At 45.4% G+C, this 12688-nt stretch overlaps 1 protein-coding gene across 1 annotated transcript in view; it reads right to left on the bottom strand.

Annotated features, from left to right (window-relative positions):
* Positions 1 to 11231: 11231 nt before the first annotated feature.
* The window catches only part of FNDC1 (fibronectin type III domain containing 1), a 53762-nt gene continuing 52305 nt past the window's right edge, over positions 11232 to 12688 (bottom strand). Inside the window, exon 23 of the mRNA XM_056126312.1 lies at positions 11232 to 12005. Within this exon, the coding sequence (XP_055982287.1) occupies positions 11890 to 12005 (116 nt within the window). The 3' untranslated portion in view covers positions 11232 to 11889. The remainder of the gene's footprint in view (positions 12006 to 12688) is intronic.

Genomic DNA, 12688 nt, shown 5'->3' on the forward strand with positions numbered 1-12688 from the left:
GGTGGGAAGAGCAGGCCTGAATCGGGTCTGTGGCTTGGACAGTTGGAAGGAGCTCCCAGATTAATCATTCTTTATGTCCTTACCAGCTCCTGGTTGAGAAGGGGGTTTGAAGGCTCCTTTTCATCACTATTAAAATAAGCTGCTTCAAAATTGTCTTTAAGTAATTTTTGCTAAACCCAACATAGTGTGCTGAAAGAAGCCTGGAGTCATGAAAAGGGCATCATCAATGACCAGATGTGGGAGATGTTCTAATCTGGTCTCTCCAGATGTGCTCCCCTCTTCTTTGCACCCTGCTTTATGTTGCAGGCACTGATCTGCCTCAACGTCATGTGCAGCCTCCTTGCCACCTGAATTCCAGATGGGTTTGGGGAAGACCCTGGCAGGAAGCAGAAGGGAAAGTGGGGAGAAGGGAAAGGAAGGAGAGTCAGAAGGAGGTAGGCCCCTTTCCCCAGCATGTTATCACTGAGCTCGTTAACCCTCTGAGGTTGCTCTACTAACCTCTCCTTCCTCCTGCTGCCAGCCTTGGCACAGTGCCAGCCTGTGGAGGCAGTGTGCCTTGGGTTACCTCCTGAACCAATACAACAACCCCCCTAGCAAACCTCCTAGAATTACCGTGACTTTCACTGTGACATCTGCTTAATGTGGGGAAACTGACTTGCCTTCACAGTGCCATGCTTAAGTAGTAAGCACCAAGTGTTTGCTGGATTCATGAAAATGGCACAAGTCCCAAGAGAGGGACCTGCTTAGATGCTGTGTTACCTTTGCAAATGTCTGACGTTTGAGAGAGCAAGGAAAGCCAAGCATTGCACAGGCAGAAAGCAAGCATGTGAATGAGTGCAAACCCTGGGACCATAAGTGGGACATGGTTCCTGGGAGCTGTCTTGCTCAGTCAGTGTCTCTTGCCCTCTAAGCCTCTCTTGGGACACTGTTATAGCTCAATGAACTTTATTTTCTCTCTCCCCTCACAACCACACAAATCCAATCATCTATCACCTACCCAGTATCTGTCTACCCATGCATGCACTATCATCCATCAGTTATCTCAACTCATCATTTATGCATCTGCTATCTTTTCATCTGCTATCAATCCACTATCTCTCCATTAACTCTCTGTCTAGTCACTTTCAGTCTATTGGTCATCTACCTGGCTCCATCATCTATCCACAATGTATCCATCCCTATCTCTCATCCTTCTCTCTGTTAATGCTCTATTTATCCCAATGCCACCTGCCATCTCTCAGCCAACCTCTCACAGGAATAATCTGATAAACCTATTTGCCACATCCGGATAGACATCCTCTAGTTCCAGCTTCATTCTTATCCATGAGACTTTGGAGGGCCGTCACTTTTGCTCCTTCTCCAGGATGCCCTATCATACAAGGACAGTAGAATTGTGGGCACTTGGACAACAACTTGGCCTGACCATATAGGCATACTGCAAAGACAAGAATGTGAGCCAGGGTATGTTGCCTTCTCTCCTGACACAGAGCTTCCAAGTCAGAGTTCCCACCAGCCCCTCCTACCATCACGTTACTGGCCTTGCAGAAAATGAGAAGAGGGAGTGGGTCCCCCAGACCAATTTGATGGTTTACCTGACCCGATCGTCTTCCCCTCACTGCAAACATTCCTGCGTTCCAACAGAAGGAAGAAGCAGGAGTGCTGTGAGTCCCCACACTCAATATTCTGGGTTCTGGGGTAAAGTGGTGAATGACCTTTTTTGAGCATCAGGTCTTCAACACTAGTACAGACTCAAAGAACCTTATTCTGGAACTAGAAAGAGCTGCCTGAGGGCCACTGCCAGACCTTGGAGGTGTCTCTACACACAGAAACAGCCCCTGCATTCAGGATTCAAATGTTTTGTCCTTCGGTGGTGGTGTTGTTTTTCTTTCTTTTTGATAACCATATACTTTATTGGTAACAAATGAAGGTAAGAGAGAAGCAGGGAAGAGGTGGATAAGACATAAAATGTGCTTCTTTTTTAATCTTTAGAAGAAGGAATAAGTCTTTACCTAGTGACTCCAACAGTCCCCTAGCCACTTGCTATTGTCATACAAGATGGTAGCAGGCTCCTCTCCCATATAAAGGGAAAGTGGATGGGATACCCCATAGGAAAATTGTGTTCAAGTGATGCCTATTTGGTTGCCCAGAGTCAGAGTGGAACCATCCGTTTTTACGTAGGAGAAACTCTTGGCACAAAGTCAATTTTGTAGGACTCTTTCTGAAACTTCAGAATCTCTTCATCCTAAAATACTGATTTACTTCTTCAACTTCGAATCAACAGAAATTTGCCGATTAACTCCTCCATTCTCAAATATGTTTACAATTCCAGTACAGGAGCTCTGGGTTCATGGGAAGATTCTCACTACTGTTTTTTCTTACAGTGAAACTTACTTTTAGGCTCAAGTAAATTGACATTCATCCCCACATAATCTCCCAGGCACGCTCTTTCTCTGCCCAAGTGCTCTGCAAAACATGTATGGCTCCTCCGTGGATGAGATGAGATGTTGTTGCTTTTCTCAAAGTTGTCTTCTTGCAATGCCTGCTGGGAATCTCCTCCCCAACCCTTCCCTTCTACGCACTCTCTGATGGCACCATCCTCAGGCCTGGTCTTGATATCTGGTCTTGTCCACCCTCCCCAGAGGAAACAATGGGCACGTGGCACAATGCCTCATGTTTGGGATGTCAGGTACTTTGTCCTTTGAAACAAAGGCAAAACTGCAGCTGTCTCCTTCCTGCTGCTATCCATGTGTTTGCTCCTTCCTGCACCAATGGCTATTTTCTGAGCACCTACTATGATCTGAGATGGGTTAGACACTAGCAAGTTAAATAACAAACAATTTCATTCCTCCCAGCTATCACAGTGCAGTGTGCATAGGAACCCACTTGGCAGTTTCCAAAGACAATGGTCATCAGTTCCCAAACCTTTTAGAGGAGAGACTTCAACTAATCCGGGGGTAGGTACCTTTCGTTTACCCCCACCACACAGTGCCCAGTCTCTAGGGGAAGGAATGAGGTCTGGCTGGACACTCTCTGGCAAGGAAACCTGTAATTATTTCCCTTTTCCCTGTGGATGTCTTGGCTGGAGTGAGTGTGACTTGGGTTGGGGTCTGCCACTCCTCAGAAGGATAGAATCAAGATGTTCTTCTTATGGTGTCCAAGTTCTTACTAGCAACATAACAGGTCAACTTGGAGAGTGCTACTGAGCCAAGACGGTATTTTTAAATTTTTGTTCTTAAATGTCAGATCTGAGATCCTGCAAGTCAAAGGAGGGACCCTTTATTCTCAGACACTGGTGGAGCTCTCTGCATGGATCATGGTCTTTTTGTCCCTTCAAAGGTACACATCCTCCCTGAAAGCCAGAGCCTTACTCCATCTCCAGTCCCTTCTGCCTATGACACAGTTCTCTGACTTACTTCCGGTCATTCCCTTCCACTGGACCTCTGATATATCTGTTTGGTCTGTTGCACACAATCCTGACAGGTAGGGGTGCTGTGTGTGTGTGTGTGTGTGTGTGCATGCTCATCATGTAGCTGCAGACTCTGGACTGTGTTCATCTGCCAAGTAAGCTAGAAGAGGAGGTCACTTGGGCAGACTCTTCTCATTGCCTAGGCTTCCCAGTTCTGAGGACACACACCGTCCTGCTTCTCCACAGAGTCTGAAGTCAGGTGTCACAAACCTCCACGTGTCCAGGTCACCTCAGTGGTCACCATAGTTATTCTTGTTTGGTTACCTTCCTGGAAACCAAGAAAAGCACGCGCACGCGCGCACGCTCATGTGTGTGTGTATGTGTGTATTAGAGTCTTTTTCCAGAATCTTCTCAAACTTCACTGCTCTTTGGCCACTTTCACTCAGTGCCCCAAGAATCAAGAGGCACTCCTCTCCCACAAAAAAAGTCTTTACAAAGTTGGCAAAACTCTCCATGATATTGAAGCTAATGGTATCTTCAAAGATGTCACGCCACTGGCCGAGCAAGTGAAAATAGAGAGACAAATGGGACTATCTTAAACTAAGAAGCTTCTGTACCTCAAAAGAAACAGTGACCAAATTACAAAGACAGCCTACAGAATGGGAAAGGATATTCACCAAATACACATCTGACAAGGGATTGATATCAAGGATATATATTTGGTACTGGTTGAACTCCACAAGAAGAAATCACCCAACCCCATCAAAAAATGGGGCGAGGAAATGAACAGAAACTTTCGCAAAGAAGAAATCCGAATGGCAAAAAGGCACATGAGAAAATGCTCTACATCACTAATCATCAGAGAGATGCAGATAAAAACAACAATGAGATATCATTTCACACCACAGAGACTGGCCCACATCCACAAGAACAAAAGCAACTGGTGCTGGCGCGGATGTGGCGAGAAAGGGACCCTTCTTCACTGCTGGTGGGAATGCCAGCTGGTCCAACCCTTTTGGAAAACAGTATGGACAATTCTCAAAAAATTAGAATTTGATCTCCCATTTGACCCAGCTATAGCACTCCTGGGAATATATCCCAAAGAGGCAAAAAGGTATAGTCGAAGTGACATCTGCAATTGTTTGTTCATTGCAGCACTCTTTACAATAGCCAGAATCTGGAAAAAACCTGAGTGCCCGAGAACAGATGACTGGTTAAAGAAACTTTGGTACATTTACACAATGGAGTACTATGTAGCTGTTAGAAAAGATGAAGTCACAAAATTTACATACAAGTGGTACTACATGGAAAGTATCATGTTAAGCGAAATGAGTCAGAAAGAGCGGGATAGACACAGAAAGATTTCATTCATCTGGGGAACATAAAGCAACAAAACGGGAGACTAACACCCAGGAATGGCTGAGATTAGTACCAGGAATTTTGCTACATGACTTGAAGGCCAGCCACACGTGATATGTGAAAAGGAAGCTCAGATAGAGAAGAGAGCACCAAACAAATGGTGTTGTGAGGACCCTCCCAGGGTGGGAGAAGCATGCTAAAAGTAGTCTATAGATCAAACATGATTGCCACTCAATGCCTCTCTTGCAAAACACAGTACCCAAAAGAAGAGAGAGAGAACAAGGGGGAATGCCGTGCCACAGAGGCAGAGTGGGACGGGGAGGATGGTGGGTGGGAGGGATGCTGGGACCCGTGGTGATGGAGGATGGGCACTGGTAGAGGGATGGGTACTTGATCATTGTATAACTGAAGCCCAAGCACAAAAATTTATAAGTCTATAACTGTACCTCACGGTGTTTCACTACTAAAAAAAATTAAATTAAAAAAGTCTTTAAAGTTGTATTTATTTTTACTTATTTATTTGGTTTAAGGGCCACACTCTGTTGTACTCAAGGCTTACTCCTGGCTCTGTGCTCAGGAATAACTCCCGGCAGGCTTGGGGTACCAAATGGGGTGCCAGGGATCAAATATAGGTCAGCCACGTACAAGCAAAGTGCTCTACCCACTGTGCTGCTGCTCTGGCCCCTCTTTCACGTTTTAGTCCTTTCCCAGTAAGTGTATGAAAAAGTGTTATCACAGTATCAAGGAAACGCAAATTAAAAGCAATGAGGCATCATCTCACATCAGTGAGAATGGCTTAAAAAAAACTGGACTAACAAGTGTGGGTGAGGGTGTGGCAAAGAAGAAGCACTTGTTTGATGCCGGTGGAAATGCCATCTGACCCAGCCTCTTTGGGAAACAACTTTGAGACTTATCAAAAAGTGAAAATAGTGCTCCGTTTGATTTGGTTATCCCACTTCTAGGCATCTAATCCCAAACACAGACATTAATTTAAAAACATATATGCACATCTATGTTCACTGCAGTTCTTACTACAATAGCCAGGATATGAAAGGAGCCTGAACATCTTACAACGAAAGAAAGGATGAAGAAGTTGTGGTTTATATGAATATTCTGCAACCACAAGAAAAACAAAAGTTATGCATGCAGTTTATGGTATTGCCTGGAACTGGAGGGATCATTGAGTGAAACAAGTTGGAGACAGAAGGACTGATACAAGATAGTCACTCATCTGTGACAGGGAAACAAATCAAGGGCATGAACAATATGGACCACTAATAAATCTTAGATACTGGGCTACACAGACCTGTGAGTGCCAGGTTGGTGTGGGAGATGATTAGCTTTACTGTAAGGAACAGGGGGCATAGGTGGAGGCTCTGGAGCACACGGGTGGTGCTGAGGAAGCTAGCAGATGCATCAAACCCATGACTGTCAATCAACAAAAAATGGGGCCTGATGCCATGCCTCCCCCACTGGGAGGGAAAGGGTGTCTGTCTCTTCTGCCTTTTCCCCCCTCCTGCAGCACTGTGGCCACCACCTCAGAGCTTATTGGAAAGCCAGGTATGAGCCGAAGTTGACAGGGCAACTGCAGCCTCATGGGGTGGGGGGTGGAACCAGCTCGTCCTTCATGCCCTACCAAGGCCATGAGTGCCCCCCATGAGCGGCTCTCCAGCACAGCCATGGCACCAGATGCACAGAAACCAATCTCATAATTATCCGGCTCTTGGCAGAAATCCCTCCAGACTTAATTAGTAAAATATCAGAAATCCAAAATCGCATGATAGAAAACAAATTATTTCACAACATCCTTTCAGCAGTTCTGATTGTCGGGGGTAAATTCTAAACAATAATGGTGCATCTTTTGTCGAAATAATGAATGTAACCAAAGTAGAGAGAGAGTTAAGTAGAAATTTTCTGCCTCACAGGCATCAGGAGGGGTGGGAGGGAGGATATATTGGGGTTCTTGGTGGTTAAAAAAAATTACTGGTGAAGGGAAGGGTGTTTGATTATTGTATAACCAAGACTTAAACCTGAAAGCTTTGTAACTTTTCTCACAGTGATTCAATAAATAAATTTAACAATAAATAAATAAATAAAATTTTTTTAAAAAATGGGGCCTGAGAGGGACTAAGAAGGTGACACAGAGAAGGTCAGGGTCAGTGAGGTGGCAATGGACTGCAGTAACTTTGTACATCAATACTGTAAACTTGAACATTATTGTAATCCTCTTATAGTAAAAGCTTACAGTAAAAACTTTTCAAAGTCAATAATGTTTTGGGCCTTTGAAAGGAGAGACACATCAGAGCTGTGCATTCTGTGCTTTCACCCAGAAATACCCACATCTGCTAAACCAGGAAAGAGAAGACCTGGTGACCATTTTGGAGCTGGAAGAAGTGAAGGTTTGAGAAGGACAAACTACAAATACTTTTTAGCACAGAAAAAAGATTGATTTGTGTCCTTTGAAAGCAGTTCAAAATGTGTTCACAAAATGTGTGTCTGCGCTCTTGCCACGTATGTTCGGCAGCCATGAGCTGCTTCCCCACGCCAGCCTGCCGCCACCGCCAACAGATGCATGAAGGAGGGAACAGGGCTGCCAAGTTGGTTGGTGATCAGTCTCCATTTATTCCAATCTACTCTTCCTCTGCCTCCTTCCAGTCTCACTCACTGACCATATTCCTTCTCTCCCCGCCCACTCTCACAGCCTAGTTACAGAGCACAATCACCAAGGGTTGGAGGTAGCAATTCCTCATAGGTGTAATAGCACAATCAACATATGTAAACCCCTTCCTTCCGGGAAGCTCTTCTAAAACAAGATCTCATCTTGCTAAGAGATCTGTTCAAGAGTGGAATTTCATTTAAGTGTGCATTTCCCCTTTCCATAGTCCATAACCATTTAAACAGTCACTTTAAGTTTACTTCTTAATAATTTTCGAGTCATTTTGTATAGACACAGTAAGAGATATATATTAAGATTAAAAGATGTGTCTCCGGGGAACATGTCTCTATAGATCCCAGACTACAGTCCTCAAGTCAGATTAGTCCTTCCTAACCTTAGCAGGGTCCTTATACAGTCACTTCTCTTTGGGTCATGACAGAATTTGTCCACAACTGTGCTCTTAACTTATTATAAGTTTTATGGTATTTGGCCTGTCCCATTTTAATGCCAGGGTAACTTACAGCTTGCCCTGGGCCCATCACGTCCCTTTGTCAGGAGTCTTTTTTGGGAGTGTTAGGAAGTAAGGGCAACTGAGGTTTATTACTCAGTAAAACTAATCTTCTTGCAGTGGATGAGAAAGGGTGGAGGAGAAAGGGTAGAGGAGAAGGCCCTCCCGTTGATCGTCGATTTGCTCGAGCGGGCCCAGTAACGTCTCCATTGGAGACTTTGTTGTTACTGTGTCTGGCATATCGAATACTCTCGGTAGCTTGCCTGGCTCTCCAAGGTAGAGGAGAAAGGACAAACTAATTTTACACCTAAAATGTTTAGAACTATAATCCAACAGCAGTCACCACAGGTGATCAGAGTCCTGGTGGTTCATAATCCTTCATTCGTCCATGGGTTGATATTTGGCCTGGAGTGGGTGCCAAGGAGAGGTCATGGTGTGGATGAATTCTGGAACTCAGCCTCAAGCAGACTGTGATGGAATTAACTGAAGGGGATCACGAGTTATGGAATCCTTTTAATTAGAGGGAAGACTTTTAAGGAGGCTGGGGATATAACTCAGTTGCGGACTGCATACTTCACATACTCAAGGCCTCGGTATGGATCCCAAGCACCGCATCCTTCTCAGAGTCTCTCAGATGGAGAGAAGAGTGCATGGATGGTGTATATGGGGTAAGGGCAGAGATGCAGAATTTTTTTGAGAGAGAGACTGCAGTTATAGGAGATCTCAAGGCATCCCTGCATGGTCTAGAGGCTGGTGACCATATGTGTCCATATGGGTCCAGAGAACACCAGTCTAGAGGAAGGAGCATGAAGACACACAGAAGGGAAAGGAGAGGGAGAAGAGATAGAATAAAACCCAGCATCTTGCTAGCCTGTCATTCCTCATCACCCAGCCTGCAGTGACTTGCTGAGATTGTGTGGTCTGACAGGCAAACCCTTTAACCATGCAGAGTACTTAGAGTCCACCGAGCAGTCTTTGCCCGAGGGAGCAGTGTTCTTTCAGTTCTGCCCAAGAATGACCATCTCTAAATTATTTGACTTTTATCAAAATCCCTCATTGTTTTTTTTTTCTTTTTGGGTCACACCTGGCAATGTACAGGGATTACTCCTGGCTTTTCATTCAGGAATTACTCCTGGTGATGCTCAGGGAACCATATGGGATGCTGGGAATCAAACCCAGGTTGGCTGCGTGCAAGGCAAACACCCTACCCACTGTTCTATTGCTCCAGCCCCCAAATCCCTCCTGTTTATGCTTAGTTCCCTTTGCAATTTTTCAGGGTCCATTTTTCAGGAAAGTGGAAGAGGGTGCCTCAGATCACAAATGTAAACATTTTCAGTTATATGTAGAGATTTTCAGGGTCAGACATCTTATTTCCCCATGCGGCTCACTGGATAGTTCTTTGACTTTCCTAGAACTCTTCCTTTTATGAGCCAATATCTTGCATCCTTTAATTCCTATTGGTAATGATTTCTGATTTCAAGGCATTGAAACTCTCTTATGTCTCTGAACCTTCAAGACCAATGGGTTTTCTGTCAGAGGGATATTGGTGCCTTTAACTTCATCCTAACTTGACCTGATGTGGTTCCAGACCCTTTGCTGTTATTGAGGACCTTTCTTTGCAAACTGTCTGCCAGTTCTGTCCCTAAAATATGGCTTCTGAGATTTACAGTATGATAGACCTTTGAGAAAACCACTGGGGCCACATGCCAACATAACTGAATTGAGCACAGTCTCGCCAAACACACCTATACTTCCCTGCAGTGTTTTGATTTTGACTGCTCTATCACCTGAGGTTGGTGGTAATCGCCATCCAAACTTGCAAACATTTAAAAAATATAATTTTAAGTATCTATAATCAAATATAGCCTCAGGTTCCTGGCAGGGCTTGTGAATCGTTGCATGACTAACAGCCAGTGAATTCTTCATATTTCTGAAAATTGAACACCAAATCCTTCAGAGGGAAGCATGTACTTTGGCCTAGGAAATGAGCATTCAGCCTTGGTGGGAGCAAGCTAGGACAACACCCCTCCGAGGAGTGAATGTGGGCACCATAAAGGAAATGATGCTGCCTCTTTCTTTGGAGCTCAGGTTCCAGCTCTGCCCTATGAGGCCCCAGAGCTAAGACAGGCTGTTGGCCTGGATCGAAGGGCTCATCTCCTGCACACATGCATGCATTATTTGTACCAGAAGCAATCGTTTGCAGGAACTGTTCAATCTGCTGGTGTTTTCCCCTTGAGCGCCTCCTTTGGGAAACTCTCTGCTCTCCTTGGGCAGGCCAGTGCAGGCCAAGCCCTGCAGAGAACTGAGAGGAGGTGGGAAGCAGGAAATCAAGTGCCGTACTTAACAGAGCACTTGCCGATGTTCAAAGATCTCGTATGTGGCTTACCATGGTGATGCATATGTGGGTGTTTCCCAGTGTGAACAAAAAGGAGTTTCTCTGACCCCCTTTCCCCCAAATCCCCCTTTCATCTATAAGAGCCTAGGAAGCAGCTTCAAGGTTTTGATCCTATTTTGCCAGTGAAATGTGAGTTCTTTGGGAGCTGGGTGTCTATAATCTGTTTCCCTGAGGAAGTCGAGTCTTGTCCCAGCATGCTAGTAGTTTCTTGATTGTTATTTACTGAAGAAGGGGGATGGTGGAGCCAAAGGAATATGTGAACAGGGCAAAGTTTCTTACTTCTGGGTAAGGTTTCCTTCCAAATCCAGCAGACGCCTCAGGCTCTCACACACACAGCATGAGCACTGGAGACTGTGGCCTCCAGGAGCCGGGCCGCCCCTGCCATGGCATCGTTCACACAGAATCAGAGGGGCCAGGCTCTCCCTGCATGACATCATTCACACAGAATCAGCCTGGGGTCCCAAAGAGCTCACTTCTAACTCTTCACACATGCCACAACTTTTAGAGAAGAATGCAGAGCCCTTGTACCCATTGCTTCCCTGCAACACCAAGGGACACGTATGTGGAAGGATGTGTGTTTGGGAAACAGAATCAGGTGCCTTGACATGAGCCATTGGCTGTTGTCCGAGAAGTTGGGGTAACTTCTGAGATGATCAGGGGAAATAAGAATATTCCTGTAAACTGGAAATCGATGTCATGTTGCACCTAAAGTTGGAAGTAACCTGGAAATGCACATAAGCACATTCTCCTAGAGGTGGCGGTGGGTTGACTGCTGAGCTCCCCGTGAGTTCCTTCCTGACTCAGCAGCATCAATGCACCAACCTTCCCTCACTGCCAGGTTATGCAGCACACGTGTTCCCTGGATGCATGCGTGAGAGGCTCCTAACCAGCCACTGTGCTTCAGCCCCTCCCCCACACAATTATCTGGCAGCAAGTACAAATGGAGCCATTTTTAATCAATGTTCCTGCAGACAAGTGTGGACTCTATAGGCATATATACACATATATATCTCAAAATTGAGAATTTACAAATAAGATCTGATACATTTGGTCTAGCGGTGGGTAATCAATGGGAGAAATCTTAGGTAAGATACATCTTATTTGGTTGTGTGTTCTGTTGTTTAGTTCAATTGCATAGAGAGTCCCAGAGCTTAAATTTGGCTATTTTGAGAGGAGTCCAATGAGGAAGGAGAAGAAGTCAGGAGGGTTCCATGAAACAGGCACTGTGCATGATGCTGCTGCCAGAAGAGATGGAAGGGTCTGGATTCTGCGCTCAAAGCTTGTGACAACTGCTCTGAGTCAGAGGGAATCCCTGTGACGGTCTCCAGGGTGAGATTGACAAACCAAACGAGGACAGGCGAAGAGAACAGTGGGTCCCATGTGAAGTCCAGGCAGGAAGACTGAGTTCTAGGCAGAAGGAGTCTGATATGTCCAGTGTCCAGCATGAGGCTGACCCTTGGGCCCATGGAGGTTGGGACACTGTCCTTGTAGTCTGGCTCACAGCCCTGAGGGCAAGTGAGAACAAGGATCCAAGCAGGGTGGGCTTCCGATCTGACCATCTGGGATTACCACTTGCCAGGGATGGAGACCCCACACTCGTACCAGCCTGCATAGTAGTAAGGAGTGCCAAATCCAATGTTGCCAAAGCTGACGGGCTCCTGGCGATACTGGCGGTAGAAGCCTGCAACAGTCCAAAGGAAAGAGAGGGGAAGAAAAACCCCATGACATTGTGATCAGTGGAGAGAAAGACAGAGTTTCCTTCTTTCTCATTCTGGCACAAGGCTCCTAAAACCCTTGAAATATCTGAAGTGGTACCAGTGATGTGAGTCTTATTTTGTTTGACTACTCCCCTTTTTCTGTTAAAATATGTTATAATTACATCATAGTTGGTTTGCAATGCTATATATATTTTTCTTTGTGTTTGGGAGCCATACCAATGGTTTTCAAGGCTTACATTTGGCTCTGTGCCCAGAGATCATTCCTGGCAACTTTTAAGAAACCGTATGGGGTTCTGGGGATTGAACTCGGGTCAGCTGCATTCAAGAAAATCACCCTACCCACTGAACTATCTCTCTAACCCTACTATATAAATTTTGGGAGTGCCAGTTCCTACCTTTGTATGTGAATAAACCTCCCCGACACTCCAGCAGAGGGGTTCAATATGACCAAGACAATGGCACTAGGACTTGGTGGCCATAAAAGCATCTTGTTTGTCACAAACGCCTTTCACCAGACCTGAGTCTCTGTTAACAAGGAGACTCCTGGAAGCACCTAGGGATGGGGGCTGGGCACTGGAGAACTACCCAGGTTGCCAGTCTCCACCTTCAGATGGAAAACTGACGATAGAACCACTCTGTGTTCCTC

Source organism: Sorex fumeus, unplaced genomic scaffold (assembly GCF_029834395.1).
Source record: "Sorex fumeus unplaced genomic scaffold, SorFum_2.1 ptg000061l, whole genome shotgun sequence".
Lineage (NCBI taxonomy): Eukaryota > Metazoa > Chordata > Mammalia > Eulipotyphla > Soricidae > Sorex > Sorex fumeus.